The following is a 22,557-nucleotide window of genomic DNA, read 5'->3' as shown; positions in this document are numbered from 1 at the left end:
ATGAGTCTGAGATGGAAACGGTATATTCTTGGTGGCTTCTTTGTGGTTTCTTTGGAGTTCAGGAGAATGACCCAAGGTTTATGGTCCATTGCAAGCCCGAACTGTATGCCCACTAGCTAATTGAAAATTTCCATTTCGCTGCCTGTGCTTCGTTTTCAATTGTTGCATAACACTTTTTTATCTCTGTCAGCAATTGAGATACATAACAAACAGGTTTCCTGACTTCTTATATGATTTGATAAAGCTTGCATTGTGGTCCAGAAATACAGCAACTTTGGAAAAGTTTCTCTGCGATTTTTACTCGACTGTCTGGCTGAGCAAAAGGGCAAGCCCAGGGACAGATCATTAGAATCCTGGCAGAATGAACTTCGTTTTATTTCCACTAAGGTCGGATCAGTCTTTGCCAAAGACACAGCAATGAATGAACTCAAGCTAATTGCTTCTGATCCAGATGAGAAACACGTATTCCAGGTGGATAACTACGCTGCCTTAGATGGACTTCTAGCAGATCTACAGAAAAATATTGTTGGAATTGAAGGTAAATTCATGTTTTGAGTTTTTTTTATCCTCAGCACAATGTTTTCATTGATAAAATTGTGGTACCTAGTTAACAAGAATATAAAGAAGGCTTTGTATATAAAATATAAACTAAGACTGAGTATTTTAAAAGCCATTTTCAATCTCCAGATTAATGCATTATCATTGAAGCTGTTTGCTGCCTTTACTTTTTACCAGTTTTCCCATTTGGTGGCATGGTGGCACAGTGATTGGCACTGCTGCCTCACAGCACCATAGACCTGGGTTCAATTCCTGGCTTGGGTCACTGTCTATGTGGAGTGTGCACGTTCTCCCCGTGTCTGTGTGAATTTCCTCTGGGTGCTCCGGTTTCCTCCCACACCCTAAAGATATGTGCTGAGGTGGACTATAAATATGTAGGGTTATAGCGATAGGGTCTGGGTGGGATTGTTGTCGGTACAGGCTCGATTGGCCTTCTCAAGGACAACTAGGGACAGGCAATAAATGCTGTCCGGCCAGCGGTGCCCATGTCCCACAAATAGATAAAAAAAAAAATAAGGTGTAACACTCCAGGTATAAATTAAGTGATCCACTAGGAAGCTTTTATCAAACAAAATGTATTTAAGAACTAAGTAGTGACACAATCCCCAAGGATCATTCTGAAAAGTGACACAATCCCCAAGGATCAGTCTAAATAGTCACAATCCCCAAGGATCACTGTAAATGGTGCCAGAATCTCCAAGGATCACTCTAAATACTGACACAATTCCCAAGGATCAGTCTGTTGAAAATTTTCAAACTGGAGGCCAGTTACCAGCGGTGTACCACATTTAGAGTGATCCTTGGAGATTCTGGCACTATTTGGAGTTATCCTTGGGGATTGTGTCACTGTTTAGAGTGAACCTTGGTGAGTGAGTCAGTATTTAGAGTGTTCCATGGGGATTGTGTCACATTTTGAACTGATCCTTGGGGATTGTGTCACTACTTAGTTCTTAAATATATTTTGTTTGATAAAAGCTTCCAAGTGGATCACTTAATTTATACCTGGAGTGTTACACTTTATATTTTGTCAACGCTGGGTCCTCTGCTTTTTGTGATCTTTATCAATGACTTGGAAGAGAACATAGAACATAACAGCGCAGTACAGGCCCTTCGGCCCTCGATGTTGCGCCGACCAGTGGAACCAATCTAATGACCCTCTAACCTAAACTATTCCAATGTTATCCATATGCCTATCCACTGACCATTTGAACACCCTTAAATTTGGCGAGTCCACAACTGCTGCAGGCAGGGCATTCCACGCCCTTACTACCCTCAGAGAGGAGGTTTGATGAGGACTTGTCTGTTGAGGTAGTATGGGCGGAGATTAGAAATAGGAGAGGAGAGGTCACCCTGTTGGGAGTCTTTTATAGACCTCCTAAAAGTTCTAGAGAGGTTGAGGAAAGGATTGCGGAGACGATCCTGGTTAGGAGTGAAAGTAATAGGGTAATTGTTATGGGGGATTTTAACTTTACTAATATTGCTTGGAATTGTTATAGCTCTAGCTCGTTAGAGGTGTCAGTTTTTGTGCAAAGTGTGCAGGAAGGTTTTTTGACTCAGTATGTAGATAGGCCAACTAGAGGTGAGACTATATTGGATTTGGGGCTGGGAAATGAGCCAGAACAGGTGTTGGATTTGGAAGTTGGTGTGCATTTTGGTGATAGTGACCACAATTCGGTTACGTTCACCTTAGTGATGGAAAGGGATAGGCATGAACCTCGGGCCAGTGGTTTTAGCTGGGGGAAGGGTAATTATCAGGCTATTAGGAGAGAATTAGGAAACATAGGTTGGACTAGGAGATTACAGGGATTGGGAACGTCCGAAATGTGGAGTTTTTTCAAGGAGCAGCTACTGCGAGTCTGTGATAGGTATGTCCCTGTCAGGCAAGGTGGAATTGGTAAGGCTAGGGAACCGTGGTGCACCAAAAAAGTTGATTCGTTGGTTAAAAAGAAAAAGGAGGCTTATGTTCGGATGAGACGTGAGCACTCGGATAGTGCACTAGAGAGCTTTAGATTGGCTAGGAGGGAGTTGAAGAGCGAGCTAAGAAGGGCTAAAAGAGGACATGAGAAGACTTTGGCTGATAGGATTAAGGAGAATCCTAAGGCGTTCTACAGGTATGTCAAGAACAGAAGGTTGGTTAGGGCAAGGTTAGGGCCAGTTATAGACGGCAGAGGGAAGTTATGTGTGGAACCGGAGGAGATTGGTGAAGCATTGAACCAATATTTCTCTTCGGTGTTCACGCAGGGGGACATGGATATAGCTGAGGAGGACACTGGGTTGCAGGGGAGTAGAATTGACAGTGTTACAGTTGATAAGGAGGATGTGCTGGATATTCTGGAGGGTCTGAAAATAGATAAGTCCCCTGGTCTGGATGGGATTTACCCCAGGATTCTCTGGGAGGCAAGAGAAGTGATTGCAGAGCCTCTGGCTCTGATCTTCAGGTCGTCGTTGGCCTCTGGTATAGTACCAGATGATTGGAGGTTAGCGAATGTTGTCCCATTGTTTAAGAAGGGGAACAGAGACTTCCCCGGGAATTATAGACCGGTGAGTCTCACTTCTGTTGTGGGCAAGGTTTTGGAAAAAATTATTAGGGATAGGATTTATAGTTATTTGGAGAGTAATGAGTTGATTGGATAGTCAGCATGGTTTTGTGGCGGGTAGGTCGTGCCTTACTAACCTTATTGAGTTTTTTGAGAAAGTGACCAAAGAGGTGGATGGGGGTAAGGCAGTGGACGTGGTGTATATGGATTTTAGTAAGGCGTTTGATAGGGTTCACCATGGTAGGCTTCTGCACAAAATGCAGATGTATGGGATTGGGGGTGATCTAGGGAACTGGATTAGGAATTGGCTAGCGGATAGGAGATAGAGGGTAGTGGTTGACGGTAAATATTCATCATGGAGTTCGGTTACAAGTGGTGTGCCTCAGGGATCTGTGTTGGGGCCACTGCTGTTTGTGATTTTTATTAATGATCTGGATGAGGGTATAGTTGGGTGGATCAGTAAATTTGCTGATGACACCAAAGTCGGAGGTGTGGTAGATAGTGAGGAAGGGTGTCATAGTTTGCAGGAAGACTTAGACAGGTTGCAGAGCTGGGCCGAGAGGTGGCAGATGGAGTTTAATGCAGAGAAATGTGAGGTAATTCACTTTGGTAGGAATAACAGATGTGTTGAGTATAGGGCTAACGGGAAGACTTTGAATAGTGTGGAGGAGCAGAGGGATCTAGGTGTATGTGTACATAGATCCCTGAAAGTTGGGAATCAAGTAGATAAGGTTGTTAAGAAGGCATACAGTGTCTTGGCGTTTATTGGTAGGGGGATTGAATTTAGGAGTCATAGCGTTATGTTGCAACTGTACACAACTCTGGTGCGGCCGCACTTGGAGTATTGTGTGCAGTTCTGGTCCCCACATTACAGGAAGGATGTGGAGGCTTTGGAGAGGGTGCAGAGGAGGTTTACCAGGATGTTGCCTGGTATGGAGGGGAGATCCTATGAGGAGAGACTGAGGGATTTGGGGTTGTTTTCGCTGGAAAGAAGGCGGCTAAGAGGGGATCTGATTGAAACATATAAGATGATTAGAGGTTTAGACAGGGTGGATAGTAATAGCCTTTTTCCTCTGATGGAAAAATCTAGCACGAGGGGGCATGGCTTTAAACTAAGGGGGGATAGTTATAGGACAGATGTCAGGGGTAGGTTCTTTACCCAGAGGGTGGTGAGGGATTGGAATGCCCTGCCTGCTGCAGTTGTAAATGCGCCTAGTCTGGGGGCGTTTAAGAGGTCTGTAGATAGGTTTATGGACGAAAAGGGATTGGTTTAGGTTAGTGGGTCATTGTTGTTTTTTTTTAACTGGTCGGCGCAACATCGTGGGCCGAAGGGCCTGTTCTGCGCTGTAATGTTCTATGTTCTATGCTCTATGTACCCTCTGAGTAAAGAACCTACCTCTGACATCCGTCCTATAATTATCACCCCTCAGTTTAAAGCTATGTCCCCTCATGTTAGCCATCTCCATCTGAGAAAAAAGGCTCTCACTGTCCACCCTATCTAATCCTCTGATCATCTTGTATGCCTCAATTAGGTCACCTCTTAACCTTCTTCTCTCTAACAAAAACAACCTCAAGTCCCTCAGCCTTTCCACATAAGACCTTCCCACCATACCAGGCAACATCCTGGTAAACCTCCTCTGCACCCTTTCCAATGCTTCCACATCTTTCTTATAATGCGGCGACCAGAACTGTACGCAATACTCCAAATGTGGCCGCACCAGAGTTTTGTACAGTTGCAACATGACCTCATGGCTCCAAAATTCATCCCTCTACCAATAAAAGCTAACACACCATACGCCTTCTTAACAACCTTATCAACCTGGGTTCCAACTTTCAGGGATCTATGCACATGTACACCGAGACCTCTCTGCTCATCGACACTGCCAAGAGTTCTTCCATCAGCCCTGTATTCTGTAATCCTGTTACTCTTACCATAGTGAATCACCTCACACTTTTCCGCATTAAACTCCATTTGTCACCTTTCAGCCCAGTTCTGCAGCTTATCTATGTCCCTCTGCAAACTGTAACATCCATCCTCACTGTCTACAACTCCTCCCACTTTAGTGTCGTCTGCAAATTTACTAATCCATCCTTCTACACCCTCATCTAGGTCATTTATAAAAATGACAAACAGCAGCGGCCCCAAAACAGATCCCTGAGGTACACCAGTAGTAACTGAACTCCAGGTTGAATATTCTCCATCAACCACCACCCTCTGTCTTCTATCAGCTAGCCAATTCCTGATCCAAACTACTAAGTCAATCCCATGCATCCGTATTTTCAGCAGTAGCTTACCATGGGGAACCTTATCAAACGCTTTGCTAAAATCCATATACACCACGTTATCTGCCTTACCCTTATCCACCTCTTTGGTCGCCTTCTCAAAGAACTCAATAAGGCTTGTGAGGCACGATCTTCCCTTCACAAAACCGTGTTGTCTATCCTGAATCAAATTATTTCTCTCTAGGTGATTATGAATCCTATCTCTTATAATCCTTTCCAAAAGTTTGCCCACAACAGAAGTAAGGCTCACCGGTCTGTAATTCCCAGGATGGTCTCTAGTCCCCTTCTTGAACAAGGGGACAACATTTGCTATCCTCCAGTTGTCTAGCACTATACCTGTAGCCAATGATGACATAAAGATCAAAGCCAAAGGCTCTGCAATCTCCTCCCTAGTCTCCCAGAGAATCCTAGGATAAATCCCATCTGGCCCAGGGGACTTATCTATTTTCATACTCTCAAGAATTGCTAACACCTCTTCCTTATGTACCTCAATCCCATCTAGTTTAAAAGCCTGTATCTCAGTATTCTCCTCGACTATCTTGACTCTTTCCTGCTTGAATACTGATGAAAAATATTCATTTAGTGCCTTTTCTATCTCTTCAGGCTCCACACACAACTTCCCACTACTCTCCCTGACTGGCCCTAATCTTGCCCTAATCAATCTTTTATTCCTGACATACCTATAGAAAGCTTTAGGGTTCTCCTTGATCCTACCTGCCAAAGTCTTCTCATGTCCTCTTCTAGCTCTTCTTAACGCCCCCTTTAGCTCCTTCCTGGCTAATTTGTAACTCTCCAGTGCCCTAACTGAGCCTTCACGTCTCATCTTTACATAAGTCTCCTTCTTCGTCTTCACCAGAGATTCAACTTCTTTTGTACACCACGGTTCCCTCACTCGATCACTTCCTCCCTGCCTGACAGGTACATATTTATCAAGGACTCACAGCGGCTGCTCCTTGAACAAGCTCCACATTTCAATTTTTCCCATCCCGTGCAGTTTCCTACTCCAACCTATGTATCCTAAATCTCGCCTAATCGCCTCATAATTTCCTTTCCCCCAGCTATAACTTCTGCCCTTCGGTATATACCTATCCCTTTCCATCACGAAGGTAAACGTAACCAAATTGTGGTCACTATCACCAAAGTGCTCACCTATCTCCAAGTCTAACACCTGGTCTGGTTCATTACCCAGTACCAAATCCAATGTGGCCTCACCTCTTGTTGGCCTATCTACACACTGTGTCAGCAAACCTTCCTGCACACATTGGACAAAAACTGACCCCTCTAATGTACGCGAACTATAGCTTTTCCAATCAATATTTGTAAATTTAAAGCCCCCCATAACAATTACCCTGTTACTTTTGCTCCTATCCAGGATCATCTTTGCAATCCTTTCCTCTACATCTCTAGAAGTTTTTGGAGGCGTATAAAAAACTCCCAGCAGGGTGACCTCTCCTCTCCCGTTTCTAATCTCAGCCCATACTACCTCAATAGACAGATCCACATCAAACGTCCTTCCTGCCACTGCAATACTGTCTTTGAGAAGAGCGGGCTGAAGGGTGGGTTTGTAAATTTGCTGACGACACGAAAATTGGTGGACTAGTGGATGAGGTGAAGGGCCCTTGTAGGCTGCAAAGAGACATTGATAGGATGTAGAGGTGGGCCAAAAAGTGGCAGATGGAGTTTAACCCTGAGAAGTGTAAGGTGATTCATTTTGGTAGGACTAACTTGAATGCGGATTACAGGGCCAACGGCAGGGTTCTAAGGAATGTGGAGGAACAGAGACATCTTGGGGTTCATATCCACAGATCTCTGAAGGTTGCCACTCAAGTGGATAGAGCCGTGAAGAAGGCTTATAGTGTGTTAGCGTTTATTAACAGGGGGTTTGAGCTTAAGAGCTGTGGGGTTATGCTGCAACTATACTGGACGTTGGTGAGACCACATTTAGAATATTGTGTTCAGTTCTGGTCACCTCACTATAAGGAGGATGTGGAATCATTGGAGAGAGTGCAGAGGAGATTTACCAGGATGCTGCCTGGTTTGGAGGGTAGGTCTTACGAGGAAAGGTTGAGGGAGCTGGGGCTTTTCTCTTTAGAGCGGAGGAGGATGAGAGGTGACTTAATCGAGGTTTATAAGATGATGAGAGGGATTGATAGAGTGGACATGCAGAGACTATTTCCTTAGGTGGATGTAGCTGTTACTAGGAGGCATAACTATAAGGTTCATGGTGGGAGATATAGGAGGGATGTCCGCGGTAGATTCTTCACCCAGAGTGTGGTTGAACATAAGAAATAGGAGCAGGAGTAGGCCACCCAGCCCCTCGAGCCTGCCCCGCCATTCAATAAGATCATGGCTGATCTGTCGTGGCTCAGTTCCACATTCCCGCCCTCTCCCCATAACCCTTAATCCCCTCGCTTATCAAAAACCCATCAACCCACGTCTTAAAAATATTTAGCGAGGCAGCCTCCACCACCTCAACGGGCAGAGAATTCCAGAGATTCACCACCCTTTGAGTGAAGAAGTTCCTCCTCAACTCCGTTCTAAACCGCCCTTCCTTTATCTTGAGGCTGTGCCCCCTAGTCCTACTGTCCTTTCTGAGCGGGAAGAGCCTCTCCACCTCTATCCTATCCATCCCATTCATCATCTTATACGTCTCAATGCGATCTCCCCTCATTCTTCTGAACTCTAACGAGTACAAGCCTAGTTTATTCAGCCTCTCCTCATAGCTCAACCCCCTCAACTCCAGTATCAGCCTAGTAAACCTCCTCTGCACTCCCTCCAAGGCCAAAATATCCTTGCGTAAGTGCGGCGACCAAAACTGCACACAGTACTCCAGCTGCGGCCTCACCAATGCCCTATACAGCTGCAGCAAGACCTCCCTACTTTTATATTCAATCCCCCTCGCTATGAAGGCCAGCATCCCATTTGCCTTCCTGACCACCTGCTGCACCTGCAGGCTGGGTTTTTGCGACTCATGCACAAGGACCCCGAGGTCCCTCTGCACCGTCGCCTGCTGCAGTTTTTCGCCCCGTAAGTAATAGTCCTTCCTACCATTATTCCTACCAAAGTGGACCACCTCGCACTTGCCAACATTAAATTCCATTTGCCATTTCCTGGCCCATTCGCCCAGCCTATCTAGATCCCTCTGCAGACTCTCCACACCCTCCGCGCAATTTGCCGTTCCACCAATCTTGGTGTCATCAGCAAATTTCAACACCATATACTCGGCTCCCTCCTCCAGATCGTCTGTATAAATGGTAAATAGCTGGATAGTTAAATGATAGTTAAATGATTGCTTTTGACTGTAATTGGTTGGAGTGTGCAATTGACTGCCTGCTGTGATAGTGGAGTCAGACACTTTAGGAACTTTCAAACAGTTATTGGATAGGCATATGGAGCACTTCAGAATTATAGAGAGGGAATAGCTTGATCTTGGGATTGGACATAGCTCGGCACAACATTGAGGGCTGAAGGGCCTGTACTTTGCTGTAATGTTTTATGTTCTATCTTCTAGAATGCTAATTTTGTTAATTGAAAATGCTTGAGCACCATGGGTTAGGGTAACTGTTGGCAATGATGCCAGTTAGGTAATCTGCAATGTTCAATGATAGTTAAATGATTGCTTTTGACTGTAATTGGTGCCAAACGATGACTTGTAACTCCCCAAAATTTTCCTAGAGTCTCAAAGAATTCAAAACGAATCTGCTGGACACTGACACAAGCTGTCTGGCAGTAAAGTCAGAGGCTTTAAAAATACCTGGGGGTGATTCTCCCAAAACAATTCTAAGTGTCAAATTTGCATAAAAATGGGAGTAAATCCCACGTTTTTTTCAGCTGGAGTTGCAAAATGAATCTCTCAACACGCTGTGCACTGCAGAGTGCCTCAGTGTGAATCACGCTAGCATTCAGTGGGCAAGGCCTATTCCTGCTGGAAAGGCTGGCACCATAAAGTCACTGCACATGCATCAATCTGTCAGCGCAGTGGGCCACACTACTGGCCTCCCAATTGCTGGCCAGTTCAATCGCTGCCAGTTCCGCAACCCCTCATCACTGGTTCTCCGACTCCCTCATGGCCCAATCGCTGGCCTTCCCTGAACATGTCTGGGTCAACCTCAACCTCCCCTCCTGCCCCTAGCCCGCCCAATGGGCAATGCCAAGGTGCCCCCTGGGCATGGGCACTTTGCCCCTTGGGCAGTGCCAGGGGGCACAGACTGGCATTGTGAGGGTGCCAATGCCCAGGGGGCACCACTGCCCAGCTGCTCAGTCCCCTGGGACCCCGATTGCACCCCCTTCACTCCTCCAACGGGTCAGGCCACTAGTTCCCTGAAAGTAGGGAGCTAGTGTAATCCCCGCTGGAGTGAAATACTCTGGCAGGGTAGGAGAGGCTAGCGGGCCCGGAGACTTCAGTCCTGGGCCCACTTATTACATTCAAATAGTATTTAAATTGTCTCCTGTATGTATAATAGAGCTCCACGCTGATTTCTGGCATGGAACTGACGGCACCAGGATTTTTTAGTGCAGCGGTATGGGAGAATTGTGCCCCACTGCCCCTCCCCCACCTTTCCCCCACAGCCCCCTCCCGCCCATCTTTTTAAACTGTATTCCCTAGCTCTACTCTTTCTCATAAGAGAAAACACCCATCAGCATCCACCTTGAGTGGTCCTTCAGGATGTTATGCATTCTTCTGAACTCCAGTGGATAAGGCTCAACCTGTTCAATATTCCCTCGTAAGACATCCCTTCCTGCCGGGAATGAATCGAGTGAACTTTCTTTGGACTGTTTCTGTTCCAGCTATGTTTTTTATTTCTTTAATTTATTCCAGGGACATAAGAACATAAGAAGTAGGAGCAGGAGTAGGCCACCATCCCTTTGAGCCTGCCCTGTCATTCAATAAGATCATGGCTGATCTGAAGTGGATCAGTTCCACTTTCCCGCTTTCTCCCCATAACCCTTAATTCCCTTGTCTATCAGAAACCTATCTACCCGTGACTTAAATATATTCAGCGAGGTAGCCTCCACTGCTTCAACGGGCAGAGAATTCCAGAGATTCACCACCCTTTGAGTGAAGAAGTTCCTCCTCAACTCTGATATAAACTGCACCCCCCTTATCTTGAGGCTGTGCCCTCTAGTCCTGCTATCCTTTCTAAGCAGGAAGAATCTCTCTACCTCTACCCTATCCATCCCCTTCATTATCTTATACTTCTCTATAAGATCCCCCCTCATCCTTCTAAACTCCAACGAGTACAGACCCAGTCTATTCAATCTCTTCATAGGCTAACCCCCTCATCTCCGGTATCAGCCTGGTGAACCTTCCCTGCACTCCCTCCAAGGCCAATATATCCTTCCGCAAGTGTGGCGACCAAAATTGTACACAGTACTCCAGCTGCAGCCTCACCAGTGCCCTGTACAGTTGCAGCAAGACCTCCCTGCTTTTATATTCTATCCCCCTCGCTATAAAGGCCAACATTCCATTCGCCTTCTTGACCACCTGCTGCACCTGCATGTGACATGCATGTGATCGCCTGCTTGATCACGTGCATGTCACTGGTGGCAGTATTTATTGCCCATCTCTAGTTGCCCTTGAGAAGGTGGTGATGAGTGGCCTTCTTGAATTGCTGCAGTCCATGTTCTGTGGGTTGACCCACAATGCCATTAAGGAGGGAATTCCAGGATTTTGACCCAACATGAAGGAACGGCGATGTATTTCCAAGTCAGGATGGTGAGTGGCTTTGTGAGGAACTTGCAGGTGGTGGTGTTCCCATTTCTCTGCCACCCTTGTCCTTTTCAATGGAAGTGGTCATGTGTTTGGAAGATGTTGCCTATGGATCTTTGGTGAATTGTTGCAGTGCATCTTGTAGATAGTACACACTGCTGCTGCTGAGGGTCAGTGGTTTCTTAAATAAGGAGATAATTTTCTTTGAAAACGTGACTAAACACATTGACGAAGGAAGAGCGGTGGATGTGGTTTATGTGGACTTCAGCAAGGTGTTTGATAAGGTTCCCCATGCAAGACTTCTTGAAAAAGTGAGAGGGCATGGGATCCAAGGGGCTGTTGCCTTGTGGATCCAGAACTGGCTTGCCTGCAGAAGGCAGAGAGTGGTTGTGGATGAGTCTTTTTCTGCATGGAGGTCGGTCACCAGTGGAGTGCTCCAGGGATCTGTTCTAGGAGCCTTGCTGTTTGTCATTTTCATAAATGACTTGGATGAGGAAGTGGAGGGATGGGCTGGTAAGTTTGCCGACGACATGAAGGTTGGTGGTGTTGTGGATAGTTTGGAGGGATGTCAGAAGTTGCAGCGTGACATAGATGGGATGCAAGACTGGGCGGAGAAGTGGCAAATGGACTTCAACATGGATAAATGTGTAGTGGTCCATTTTGGCAGGTCCAATGGGATGAAGGAGTATAATATCAAGGGTAGGACTCTTAGCAGTGCTGAGGAGCAGAAGGACCTTGGGGTCCGGGTCCACAGGACTCTTAAATCGGCCTCACAGGTGGAGGATGTGGTCAAGAAGGTGTATGGTGCACTGGCCTTCATCAATCAAGGGATTGAGTTTCAGAGTTGGGAGATATTGCTGCAACTTTATAAGACCCTTGTCAGACCCCACTTGGAGTACTGTGTGCAGTTCTGGTCGCCTCACTACAAGAAGGAAGTGGAAGCTATTGAGAGGGTGCAGAGGAGATTTACAAGGATGTTGCCTGGACTGGGAGGCATGCCTTATGAAGATAGGTTGAGGGAGCTCGGTCTTTTCTCCCTGGAGAGACGAAGGATGAGCGGCGACCTGATAGAGGTTTATAAAATGTTGAGAGAAATAGATAGGGTGGATTCTCCGAAGCTATTTCCCAGGGCTGAAATGGTCCCTACAAGAGGACACAGGTTTAAGGCACTGGGGAGTAGGTACAGAGGAGATGTCAGGGGTAAGTTTTTCACTCAGAGGGTGGTGAGTGAGTGGAATAGGCTGCCGTCGGTGATGGTGGTGGTGAACTCGTTGGGGTCTTTTAAGAGACTTCTGGACGAGTACACGGGATTTAATGGGATTGAGAATTATAGATAGGCTTGGTAGGTAGGGATATGATCAGCGCACTTGTGGGCCAAAGGGCCTGTTTGTGCTGTAGTGTTCTATGTTCTGAGTTCTATAAAAACTGTACACAGTATATCATGGTCTCACAAACCACTATAGGTGTGGTGAAACTTCCAAAAATACTTCCAACCAGATAGAATCCCTACAGTGCTGAAGAATTCCATTTAAATCCTTCAAGTCTGCACCAGCCCTCTGAAAGAACTTCTACCTAGGCGCATTCCCCGACCCTATTCCTGCAAACCTGTGCAATGATCATGGCCAATCCACTAACCAGTCTTTGGAGTGTGGGAGGAAACCGGAGCACCCAGAGGAAACCCATGAAGACATGGGGAGAACGTGCAAACTCCACACAGTCACCTCAGACCGGAATTGAACCTAGATCACTGGTGATGTGAGGCAGCAGTCCTAACTACCATGCTGCCATGTCACCCATTAAAGGATCACAGAAGCAGGTTTTGGAAACGCTGTATTGGAATAATTCAGACTGTACATTATATTGCGTCATGAGGCATAGGGGTAGGCCATTTAGTTCAGACACCTTTGCACCATAGCTCTTTATACCTATATGTTACAAAAAATTATCTTAGATTTATAATTAACAACTAATCTAACATTAATTGCTATTTGAGGAATAAATATCCAAACATCTATCATCCTTTGTGTGAAAAAGTGTTTCCCAATTTCACTCCTGAAATATCTAGCTCTGATTTTTGGCTATGTACACTAGTCTTAATTCTCAATCACAAAATAGTTTTGCCCTAACTACTTCATCAGTTCCCCTTAATACTTTCAATAAAATCATCTCTTGACTCTCTAAGTTCCAGTAAATACAATCATAATATGTGTAATCTCTCCTTGTAATTTAAAATATAGGTCTGGCTTTTCACTATCAAGGTGGTATGCTGTGTTTTGGAAATTTCCTGATTTGCCATATGCGTTGCAGCAGAAAGGCCCTGAATGGTGGGGTCATCTCTCGTGGTTTGGAATGAGTGAAGGTTTGTGGAAGCTATTGAGAGGGTGCAGAGGAGATTTACAAGGATGTTGCCTGGATTGGGAGGCATGCCTTATGAAGATAGGTTGAGGGAACTAGGTCTCTTCTCCCTGGAGAGACGAAGGTTGAGAGGCGACCTGATAGAGGTTTATAAAATGTTGAGAGGAATAGATAGGGTGGATTCTCGGAGGCTATTTCCCAGGGCTGAAATGGTCGCTACAAGAGGACACAGATTTAAGGTGCTGGGAAGCAAGTACAGAGGAGATAGAACATAGAACACTGCAGCACAAACAGGCCCTTCGGCCCACAAGTTGTGCCGATCGCGTCTATACCTACCAAGCCATAGAACTATCTGTAACTCCCAATCCCATTAGATCCCATATACTCATCCAGAAGTCTTTTAAAAGACCCCAGCGAGTTTGCCTCTACCACCACCAATGGCAGCCGATTCCACTCACTCACCACCCTCTGAGTGAAAAACTTTCCCCTAACATCTCAGTCCAATTTATGGTAAGGAAAAAAAAACTACCCAAGTCCCCTTGCAAACTGCTTCCGGTTTCCGGAATAAAATTTTTTAAAAAACTAACAAAGTTAATTTTAAAAATCGCTTTAACTTACCCACAAGCTCTCCTGTTACAAATCGCAGCCTCTCTTCAGTGCTCCCAAGGAACAATGAGGTCGATTCCCTGAGGTGAGTAACTTTTAAATGGAAAAAAAAACTACCCAAATCCCTTTGCAAACTACTTCCGGTTTCCGGAATAAAATTTTTTTTAAAACTAGCAAAGTTAATTTTAAAAATCGCTTTAACTTACCCACAAGCTCTCCTCTTACAAATTGCTGCCTCTCTTCAGTGCTCCCAAGGAACAATGAGATGTCAGGGGTAAGTTTTTCACTCAGAGGGTGGTGAGTGAGTGGAATTGGCTGCCGTCGGTGGTGGTGGAGGCGAACTCGCTGGGGTCTTTTAAAAGACTTCTGGATGAGTATATGGGATCTAATGGGATTGGGAGTTATAGATAGTTCCATGGCTTGGTAGGTACAGATGTGATTGGCGCAACTTGTGGGCCGAAGGGCATGTTTGTGCTGTAGTGTTCTATGTTCTATGTTTGAGGCCAGAACATTGTGTGATTTCAAAAAGAAATTAGGTATAGCTCATGGGCTAAAGGGATCAAGAGATATGGGGTGAATGCAGGTTCAAGCTTTTGGTTTTGATGATCAGCCATGATCAAAATAGTTGGCAGAGCAGGCTCGAGGGGCTGAATGGCCTACTCCTGTTTGTATTTTCTATGCTTCTATGGAGTCACGTGCACCTTGCTGCTGTGGAAGCATATTGGATGCAGACATGGGGCAGCTGAGTGCTGAGGTGGGCTGAGCTGATTAAAAAGCCCCTTTCAGATCTCTGTATCCCAGTTGTTCGGTTACATTTTAGAATTCTAGCCCTCAACCTTCACATGCCATCAGACTGTACCTACCCCAAGCCACCTCCAAGCCCCCACGCCAACTGAATGCCAACACATATCCTCACCCACCCACATGACGCCACATAATTCCATGGCAACTTGTTCAGAGTACATCTTGGACAATTGTTATAATTTCTACTATAGATTTCATAATGCAGACTTAGTAAAAAAGAGCATTCAAACTTTTTGAAATATGATCTCTAGTATTTAAGTTCAGATAAAAACAAACCTCGGTTCTTGTCACATGCCAAAGACAGCTAAATTTTAATCTATTTCATCTTAAATATAGAAGCATTGAAAATGGGAGCAGAAGGAGGCCATTTGGCCCTTCAAGCCTGCTTCGCCATTCATTATGATCATGGCTGTTTATCCAACACAACAGCCTGATCCCACCTTCCCCCCAAATCCTTTGACCCCCTTTGCCCTAAGTGCAAGATCTAACACCTTCTTGAAAACATACTGTTTTGACCAAAACCACCTTCTGTGGTAGTGAATTCGACAGGCCTACCACTGTCTGGGTGAATAAATTTCTCCTCACCTCAATCCAAAAAGGCTTACCCCTTATTTTCAAACTGTGATCCTTGCTCTGGACACCCCCACCATTGGGAACGTCTTTCCTGCATCTACCCTGTTCTCATCCTGTTAGAATTCTAAAAGTTTCTGTGAAATCCCCCCTCATTCTTGTAAACTTCAGAGAATGTAAACCTAACCGACACAATCTCTCCTCTTAGGTCAATCCTACCATCCCAGAAATTAGTCTGGTAAAACCTCTCTGCACTCCTTCTATTATAGCAAGAACTTTCTTCCTCATATAAGGAGACCAAAATGGCACACAATTTTCCAGATATGGCCTCACCAAGGCATAATTGCAGCAAGACATCCCTGCTCCTCAACTCAAATCCTCTCGCTATGAAGGCCAACATGCCATTTGCCCACTTTATCACCTGTATGCTTACCTTCAGCAACTGGTATACGAGAACACCCAGATCTCATTGCACACTCCCCTCCCCCAATCTATAGCCATTCAGATAATAATCTGCCTTCCTGTTTTTGCTACCAAAGTGGGTAACCTCACATTTCTCCACGTTATAGTGCAATTGCTGACTCATTCAGCCTGCCCAAATCACACTGAAGAATCTATGCATCTTCCTCACAGCTCACCCTCTCACCCAGTTTTGTATCATCTGCAGATTTGGAGATATTAGTTCAAATGATCCTGGTGAGTTTGAATTTCCCTCATATATGCACTATGCCCATTCCCCTTTCCTTTACCAGAAAAAATTGAGGAAATGAGGCTGAACTTCCACACAGGGACCCACCTGCCACCATGACTCCATGAATATCTGAACCTGAGAATTTAGCTATCATTCTGATAAAGCTGCACTGCACCACCTCCAAGGCCAATATATTCTTCCTATGGTTTGGTTGACCAAACTGAAGACAATACTCCAGGTATGGTCTCACCAGGGTGTTGCATCACTATTACACACTAGTGGGCAATGTGTAGCCCAGGAGCCACATATGGCCCATCAGGATTCTGAGTGCAGCCCACAAGCCACTTTATTGATTGTTGCCTAAGAGCAGACTTGCCATATGGTGCTGGTTTCCAATCACAGGGCTTTATTCCCACCATTATGATTGAAGTGATTTGCACGTAAAGCAGGGACACATGAGCTGAGGTGCATGCTGATTGTACACAGCATTGTAAGAGCTGTGAACTCCCTCTGTGTTCAGTTAAAACATAAGTATTTATTTTGTTTTTACCACTTCAGTCGATGAAAACTTGATTAATATATGAATGATTAAGCATTTTCTATAACTCATTATGAAATATTTGGCATGCATTAAACATATTTAATCTTATTCATGGAGTCCTAGTTAGTGAACAAGCTTGATTTCAATCTTGCGACTCACTGAGATGAAGGAGGGCCACTCACTGGCCTAAGTTGTCCATCAGTGCTGTAGCATAACATCTACCTCCTTGTCACCTGGTCCTTTCAATATAAAGGTCACCATTCCATTGGATATTTTGATTATATTCCGTACTGTACATGATATTGTAAACACTTATGAACCTATATACCTAAGTCTCTATCAACCTAAACCCTTTCTAGTTTTATACAAAGAACCCTGTTATATCCTGAGAAGGTTCCAACTGAATTACATCACATTTGCCCACATTGAAATCCATTTCCGTAGCTTTGCACATTCACTCAATCTATAAATATCTCTCTGCAATTTTATGCTTGCATCTACATGCTGATTTTTGGGAGAGTTACATCGGTGACCTGCTGGAACTGCAGTTGGAGACTAGGAGAAACCCTATGGACTAACAAATGTGTCCAAAGATGTGCAGGCTAGGTTTATTGGCCATTCTAAATTGCCCCTTAGTGTCCCGGGATGCATAGGTTAGCGGGATTAGTGGGTAAATATGTAGGGATATGAGGATGGAGCCTGGGTGGGATTGTGGTTGGTGCAGACTCGATGGGCCGAATAGCCTCTTCCTGTGCTGTAGGATTCTATGATTGTTTCTCCTAATGAATGATGCTTGCTAGGTTTGGTGTGGTTTGTTAAATTATTATTTGCTGATTATATTCACTGCCATTATTTTACATTATCTATTTATTCATTTATTCTTCAGGTACCCAGGGCTCAAACATAAGTGCATTTCAGATGGAGTTGGCACAAGCTGGATTTAGTGCGCATTATGCTGCTGATGTGAGACTTTGTTAATATTTTGTTAAATTTCTGACTAATAATTTATTTTAAAAAGATATAAAATTGTAGATTCCATGTTATATTTTATTTATAAACTTAAGAGAGTACAAAACTGTAAAAGGAAACTGCTGTCTGCTTTAGCTGTCAGTCACCCACTCTCTCAAATATCTGTGCAATTTTTCCCAAACTTTCTCTTTCACTCTGTCGTCCAATTTGTTCCATGCTCTGCAAAATCATGAAGCCAAAACTTCCCTCTGCAAAACTTGAGCCTGTGTTTCCTGGTTCTGGAGTTTGTGACCAGGTCAAAGATCTCTTGTGTAATATAGAACATAGAACACAACAGGGCAGAACAGGCCCTTCGGCCCACGATGTTGCGCCGACCAGTTAAAAAACAATGACCCTCTAACCTAAACCAAACCCTTTCCATCCATAAACCTATCCACGGATCTCTTAAACGCCCCCAAACTAGGCGCATTTACAACTGCAGCAGGCAGGGCATTCCAATCCCTCACCACCCTCTGTGTAAAGAACCTACCGCTGACATCCGTCCTATAACTACCACCCCTTAATTTAAAGCTATGCCCCCTCGTGCTAGCTTTCTCCATCCGAGGAAAAAGGCTATCACTGTCTACCCTATCTAAACCTCTAATCATCTTATATGTTTCAATAAGGTCCCCTCGTAGCCGCCTTCTTTCTAACGAAAACAACCTCAAATCCCTCAGTCTCTCCTCATAGGACCTCCCCTCCATACCAGGCAACATCCTGGTAAACCTCCTCTGCACCCTCTCCAATGCCTCCACATCCTTCCTATAATGTGGGGACCAGAACTGCACTCAATACTCCAAGTGCAGCCGCACCAGAGTTTTGTACAGTTGCAACATGACGCTACGGCTCCTAAATTCAATCCCCCTACCAATAAACGCCAAGACACTGGATGCCTTCCCAACAACCCTATCTACTTGATTCCCAACTTTCAGGGATCTATGTACACATACACCTAGATCCCTCTGTTCATCCACACTATTCAGAGTCCTACCGTTAGCCCTATACTCTGCACATCCGTTATTCCCGCCAAAGTGAATTACCTCACACTTTTCCGCATTAAACTCCATCCTCCACCTCTCGGCCAAGCTCTGCAACTTGTCTAAGTCTCCCTGTAGACTAAGACATCCTTCCTCACTATCTACCACACCTCCGACTTTGGTGTCGTCAGCAAATTTACTAATCCACCCAACTATACCCTCATCCAGATCATTTATAAAAATTACAAACAGCAGTGGCCCCAAAACAGATCCCTGAGGCACACCACTCGTAACCGAACTCCATGTCGAATACTTTCCATCAACCACCACCCTCTGTCTCCTATCCGCCAGCCAATTCCTAATCCAATTTCCTAAATCACCCTCAATCCCATACATCTGCAATTTCTGCAGAAGACTTCCATGGTGAACCTTATCAAACGCCTTACTAAAGTCCATATATACCACGTCAACTGCCTTACCCCCATCCACCTCTTTGGTCGTTTTCTCAAAAAACTCAATAAGGTTAGTAAGGCACGACCTACCCTCCACAAAACCATGCTGACTATCTCTAATCATTTCATTACTCTCCAAATAACTATAAATCCTATCTCTAATAATTTTTTCTAAAACCTTGCCCACAACAGAAGTAAGACTCACCGGTCTATAATTCCCGGGGAAGTCTCTGTTCCCCTTCTTAAACAATGGGACAACATTCGCTAACCTCCAATCTTCTGGCACTATACCTGTGACCAACGACGACCTGAAGATCAGAGCCAGAGGCTCTGCAATCGCCTCCCTTGCCTCCCAGAGAATCCTAGGGTAAATCCCATCCGGCCCAGGGGACTTATCTATTTTCAAACCCTCAAGAATATCTAGCACATCCTCCTTATCAACTGCAATACTGTCCAGTTTACAACCCTGTAACCCAGTGTTCTCCACAGCTACATTTATGTCCCCCTGCGTGAACACCGAAGAGAAATATTGGTTCAATGCCTCTCCAATCTCTTCCGGTTCCACACATAAATTCCCACTGCTGTTTCTAACTGGCCCTAATCTTGCCCTAACCAACCTTTTGTTCTTAACATATCTATAGAACGCCTTAGGATTCTCCTTAATCCTATCAGCCAAAGTCTTCTCATGTCCTCTTTTAGCCCTTCTTAACTCTCTCTTTAACTCCCTCCTAGCCAATCTAAAGCTTTCTAGTGCACTACCCGAGCCCTCAAGTCTCATCCGGACATAAGCCTCCTTTTCCTTTTTAACCAGCGAATCAGCTTTCCTAGTGCACCACGGTTCCCTAGCTCGACCAATTCCTCCCTGCCTGACAGGGACATACACATCAAGGACTCGCAGTAGCTGCTCCTTGAAAAAACTCCACATTTCGGACGTTCCGAGACCCTGTAGTCTCCTAGTCCAACCTATGCTTCCTAATTCTCTCCTAATAGCCTCATAATTACCCTTCCCCGAGCTAAAACTACTGACCCGAGGTTCATGCCTATCCCTTTCCATCACTAAGGTGAACGTAACCGAATTGTGGTCACTGTCACCAAAATGCACACCAACTTCCAAGTCCAGCACCTGGTCTGGCTCATTTCCCAGCACCAAATCCAATATAGCCTCACCTCTAGTTGGCCTATCTACATACTGAGTCAAGAAACCTTCCTGCATGCTTTGTACAAAAACTGACCCCTCTAATGAGCTCGAGCTATAGCTATTCCAATCAATATTAGTAAAGTTAAAGTCCCCCATAACAATTACCCTATGACTTTCACTCCTATCCAGGATCGTCTCCGCAATCCTTTCCTCAACCTCTCTAGAACTTTTAGGAGGTCTATAAAAGACTCCCAACAGGGTGACCTCTCCTCTCCTATTTCTAACCTCAGCCCATACTACCTCAACAGACAAGTCCTCATCAAACTTCCTCTCTGACACCGTGATACAATCCTTGACTAATAATGCTACCCCTCCCCCACTTCTACCTCCTTCTCTACTCCGACTGAAGCATTTGAACCCCGGAACCTGCAACAACCATTCCTGACCCTGCTCTATCCATGTCTCTGAAATGGCCACAACATCAAAGTCCCAGGTACTGATCCACGCTGCAAGTTCATCCACTTTATTGCGAATACTCCCCGCATTAAAGTATACGCATTTCAAACCCAGCTCCGCTCCACCCCCACGATGCCGTGCATTGCAGTCCCCATCTATGCCCCCCTCACTTTCACCCCTGCTACTCAGGATCCCACCCCCCCTCTGAATCAGTTTAAAACCCCCTGCATCGTGGGCCGAAGGGCCTGTTCTGCGCTGTGATGCTGTAATGCATAGCCTTAGCAAATTTTCCCCCCAAGATACTGGTTCCCCTCTGATTCAGGTGTAGACCATCACTCCTGTAGAGGTCCCACCTTCCCCAGAATGAGCCCCAATTGCTCAAGAACCTGAACCCCTCCCTCCTGCACCATCCCCTCAGCCACGAGTTCAAACTTTCCCTCTCTCTGTTCCGCTCTAAACTATCCCGTGGCACAGGCAAGAGTCCTGAGATAACCACCCTGTCCGACTTGGCCTTAAGTTTCCACCCCAACTCCATAAATTTCTGCTATATATCCCCTTCCCTTAACCTCCCTATGTCATGCGTCCCCACATGAACTATGACTTGGGGTTGATCCCCCTCACCCTTAAGAGTCCTAAACACCCTCTCTGAATCCATCATTAAGCAGGAAATTGCGAGGCATCTTGAAGGGAATTGCTTGATAGGGCGGACGCAACACGGTTTCATTAAAGGGAAGTCGTGTCTGACAAATTTACTGGAGTTCTATGAGGATGTGTCTAGGGCAGTGGATAGAGGAGAGCCGGTGGATGTGGTCTTTCTGGATTTTCAGAAGGCGTTTGACAAGGTACCTCACAAGAGGTTATTGCAAAAGGTCAGGGGACATGGAGTTGGGGGTAGGGTGTTAGCGTGGATAGAGGATTGGTTGTCAAATAGGAGGCAGAGAGTGGGGGTCAATGGGTGCTATTCGGATTGGCGGATGGTGACTAGTGGGGTGCCCCAGGGGTCGGTGCTGGGGCCTCAGCTATTTACCATTTATATAGATGATCTGGAGGAGGGAACCGAGTGCAGGGTGTCGAAATTTGCTGATGACACCAAGATTGGGGGAACGGCAAATTGTGCGGAGGGTGTGGAGAGTCTGCAGAAGGATCTAGATAGGCTGAGCGAATGGGCCAGGAAATGGCAAATGGAATTTAATGTTGGCAAGTGTGAGGTGGTCCACTTTGGTAGGAAGAATGGTAGGAAGGACTATTACTTACGTGGCGAAAAACTGCAGCAGGCGACGGTGCAGAGGGACCTCGGGGTCCTTGTGCATGAGTCGCAAAAACCCAGCTTGCAGGTGCAGCAGGTGGTCAGGAAGGCGAATGGGATGCTGGCCTTCATAGCGAGGGGGATTGAATATAAAAGTAGGGAGGTCTTGCTGCAGCTGTATAGGGCATTGGTGAGGCCGCAGCTGGAGTACTGTGTGCAGTTTTGGGCGCCGCACCTGCGCAAGGATATTTTGGCCCTGGAGGGAGTGCAGAGGAGGTTTACTAGGCTGATACCGGAGTTGAGGGGATTGAGCTATGAGGAGAGGCTGAATAAACTAGGCTTGTACTCGTTAGAGTTTAGAAGAATGAGGGGAGATCTCATTGAGACGTATAAGATGATGAATGGGATGGATAGGATAGAGGTGGAGAGACTCTTCCCGCTCAAAAAAGACAGTAGGACTAGGGGGCACAGCCTCAAGATAAAGGGGAGGCGGTTTAGAACGGAGTTGAGGAGGAACTTCTTCACTCAAAGGGTGGTGAATCTCTGGAATTCTCTGCCCGTTGAAGTGGTGGAGGCTGCCTCGCTAAATATTTTTAAGAAGCGGGTTGATGGGTTTTTGATAAGA

General features: G+C 45.5%; 1 protein-coding gene across 1 annotated transcript in view; it reads left to right on the top strand.

The window, feature by feature from the left end:
* The window catches only part of LOC145357476 (integrin alpha-E-like), a 453,795-nt gene that overhangs the window by 220,308 nt on the left and 210,930 nt on the right, over positions 1-22,557 (top strand). Inside the window, exons 16-17 of the mRNA XM_080210848.1 lie at positions 388-538; positions 17,542-17,618. Of these exons, the coding sequence (XP_080066974.1) occupies positions 388-538; positions 17,542-17,618 (228 nt within the window). The remainder of the gene's footprint in view (positions 1-387; positions 539-17,541; positions 17,619-22,557) is intronic.

This window comes from Carcharhinus amblyrhynchos, chromosome 23 (genome assembly GCF_965287045.1).
Source record: "Carcharhinus amblyrhynchos chromosome 23, sCarAmb.v2.hapA, whole genome shotgun sequence".
Taxonomy (NCBI): Eukaryota; Metazoa; Chordata; class Chondrichthyes; order Carcharhiniformes; family Carcharhinidae; genus Carcharhinus; species Carcharhinus amblyrhynchos.
Note: the sequence above shows the minus strand (reverse complement) of the source record. Positions and strands in the feature narration are given on the sequence as shown.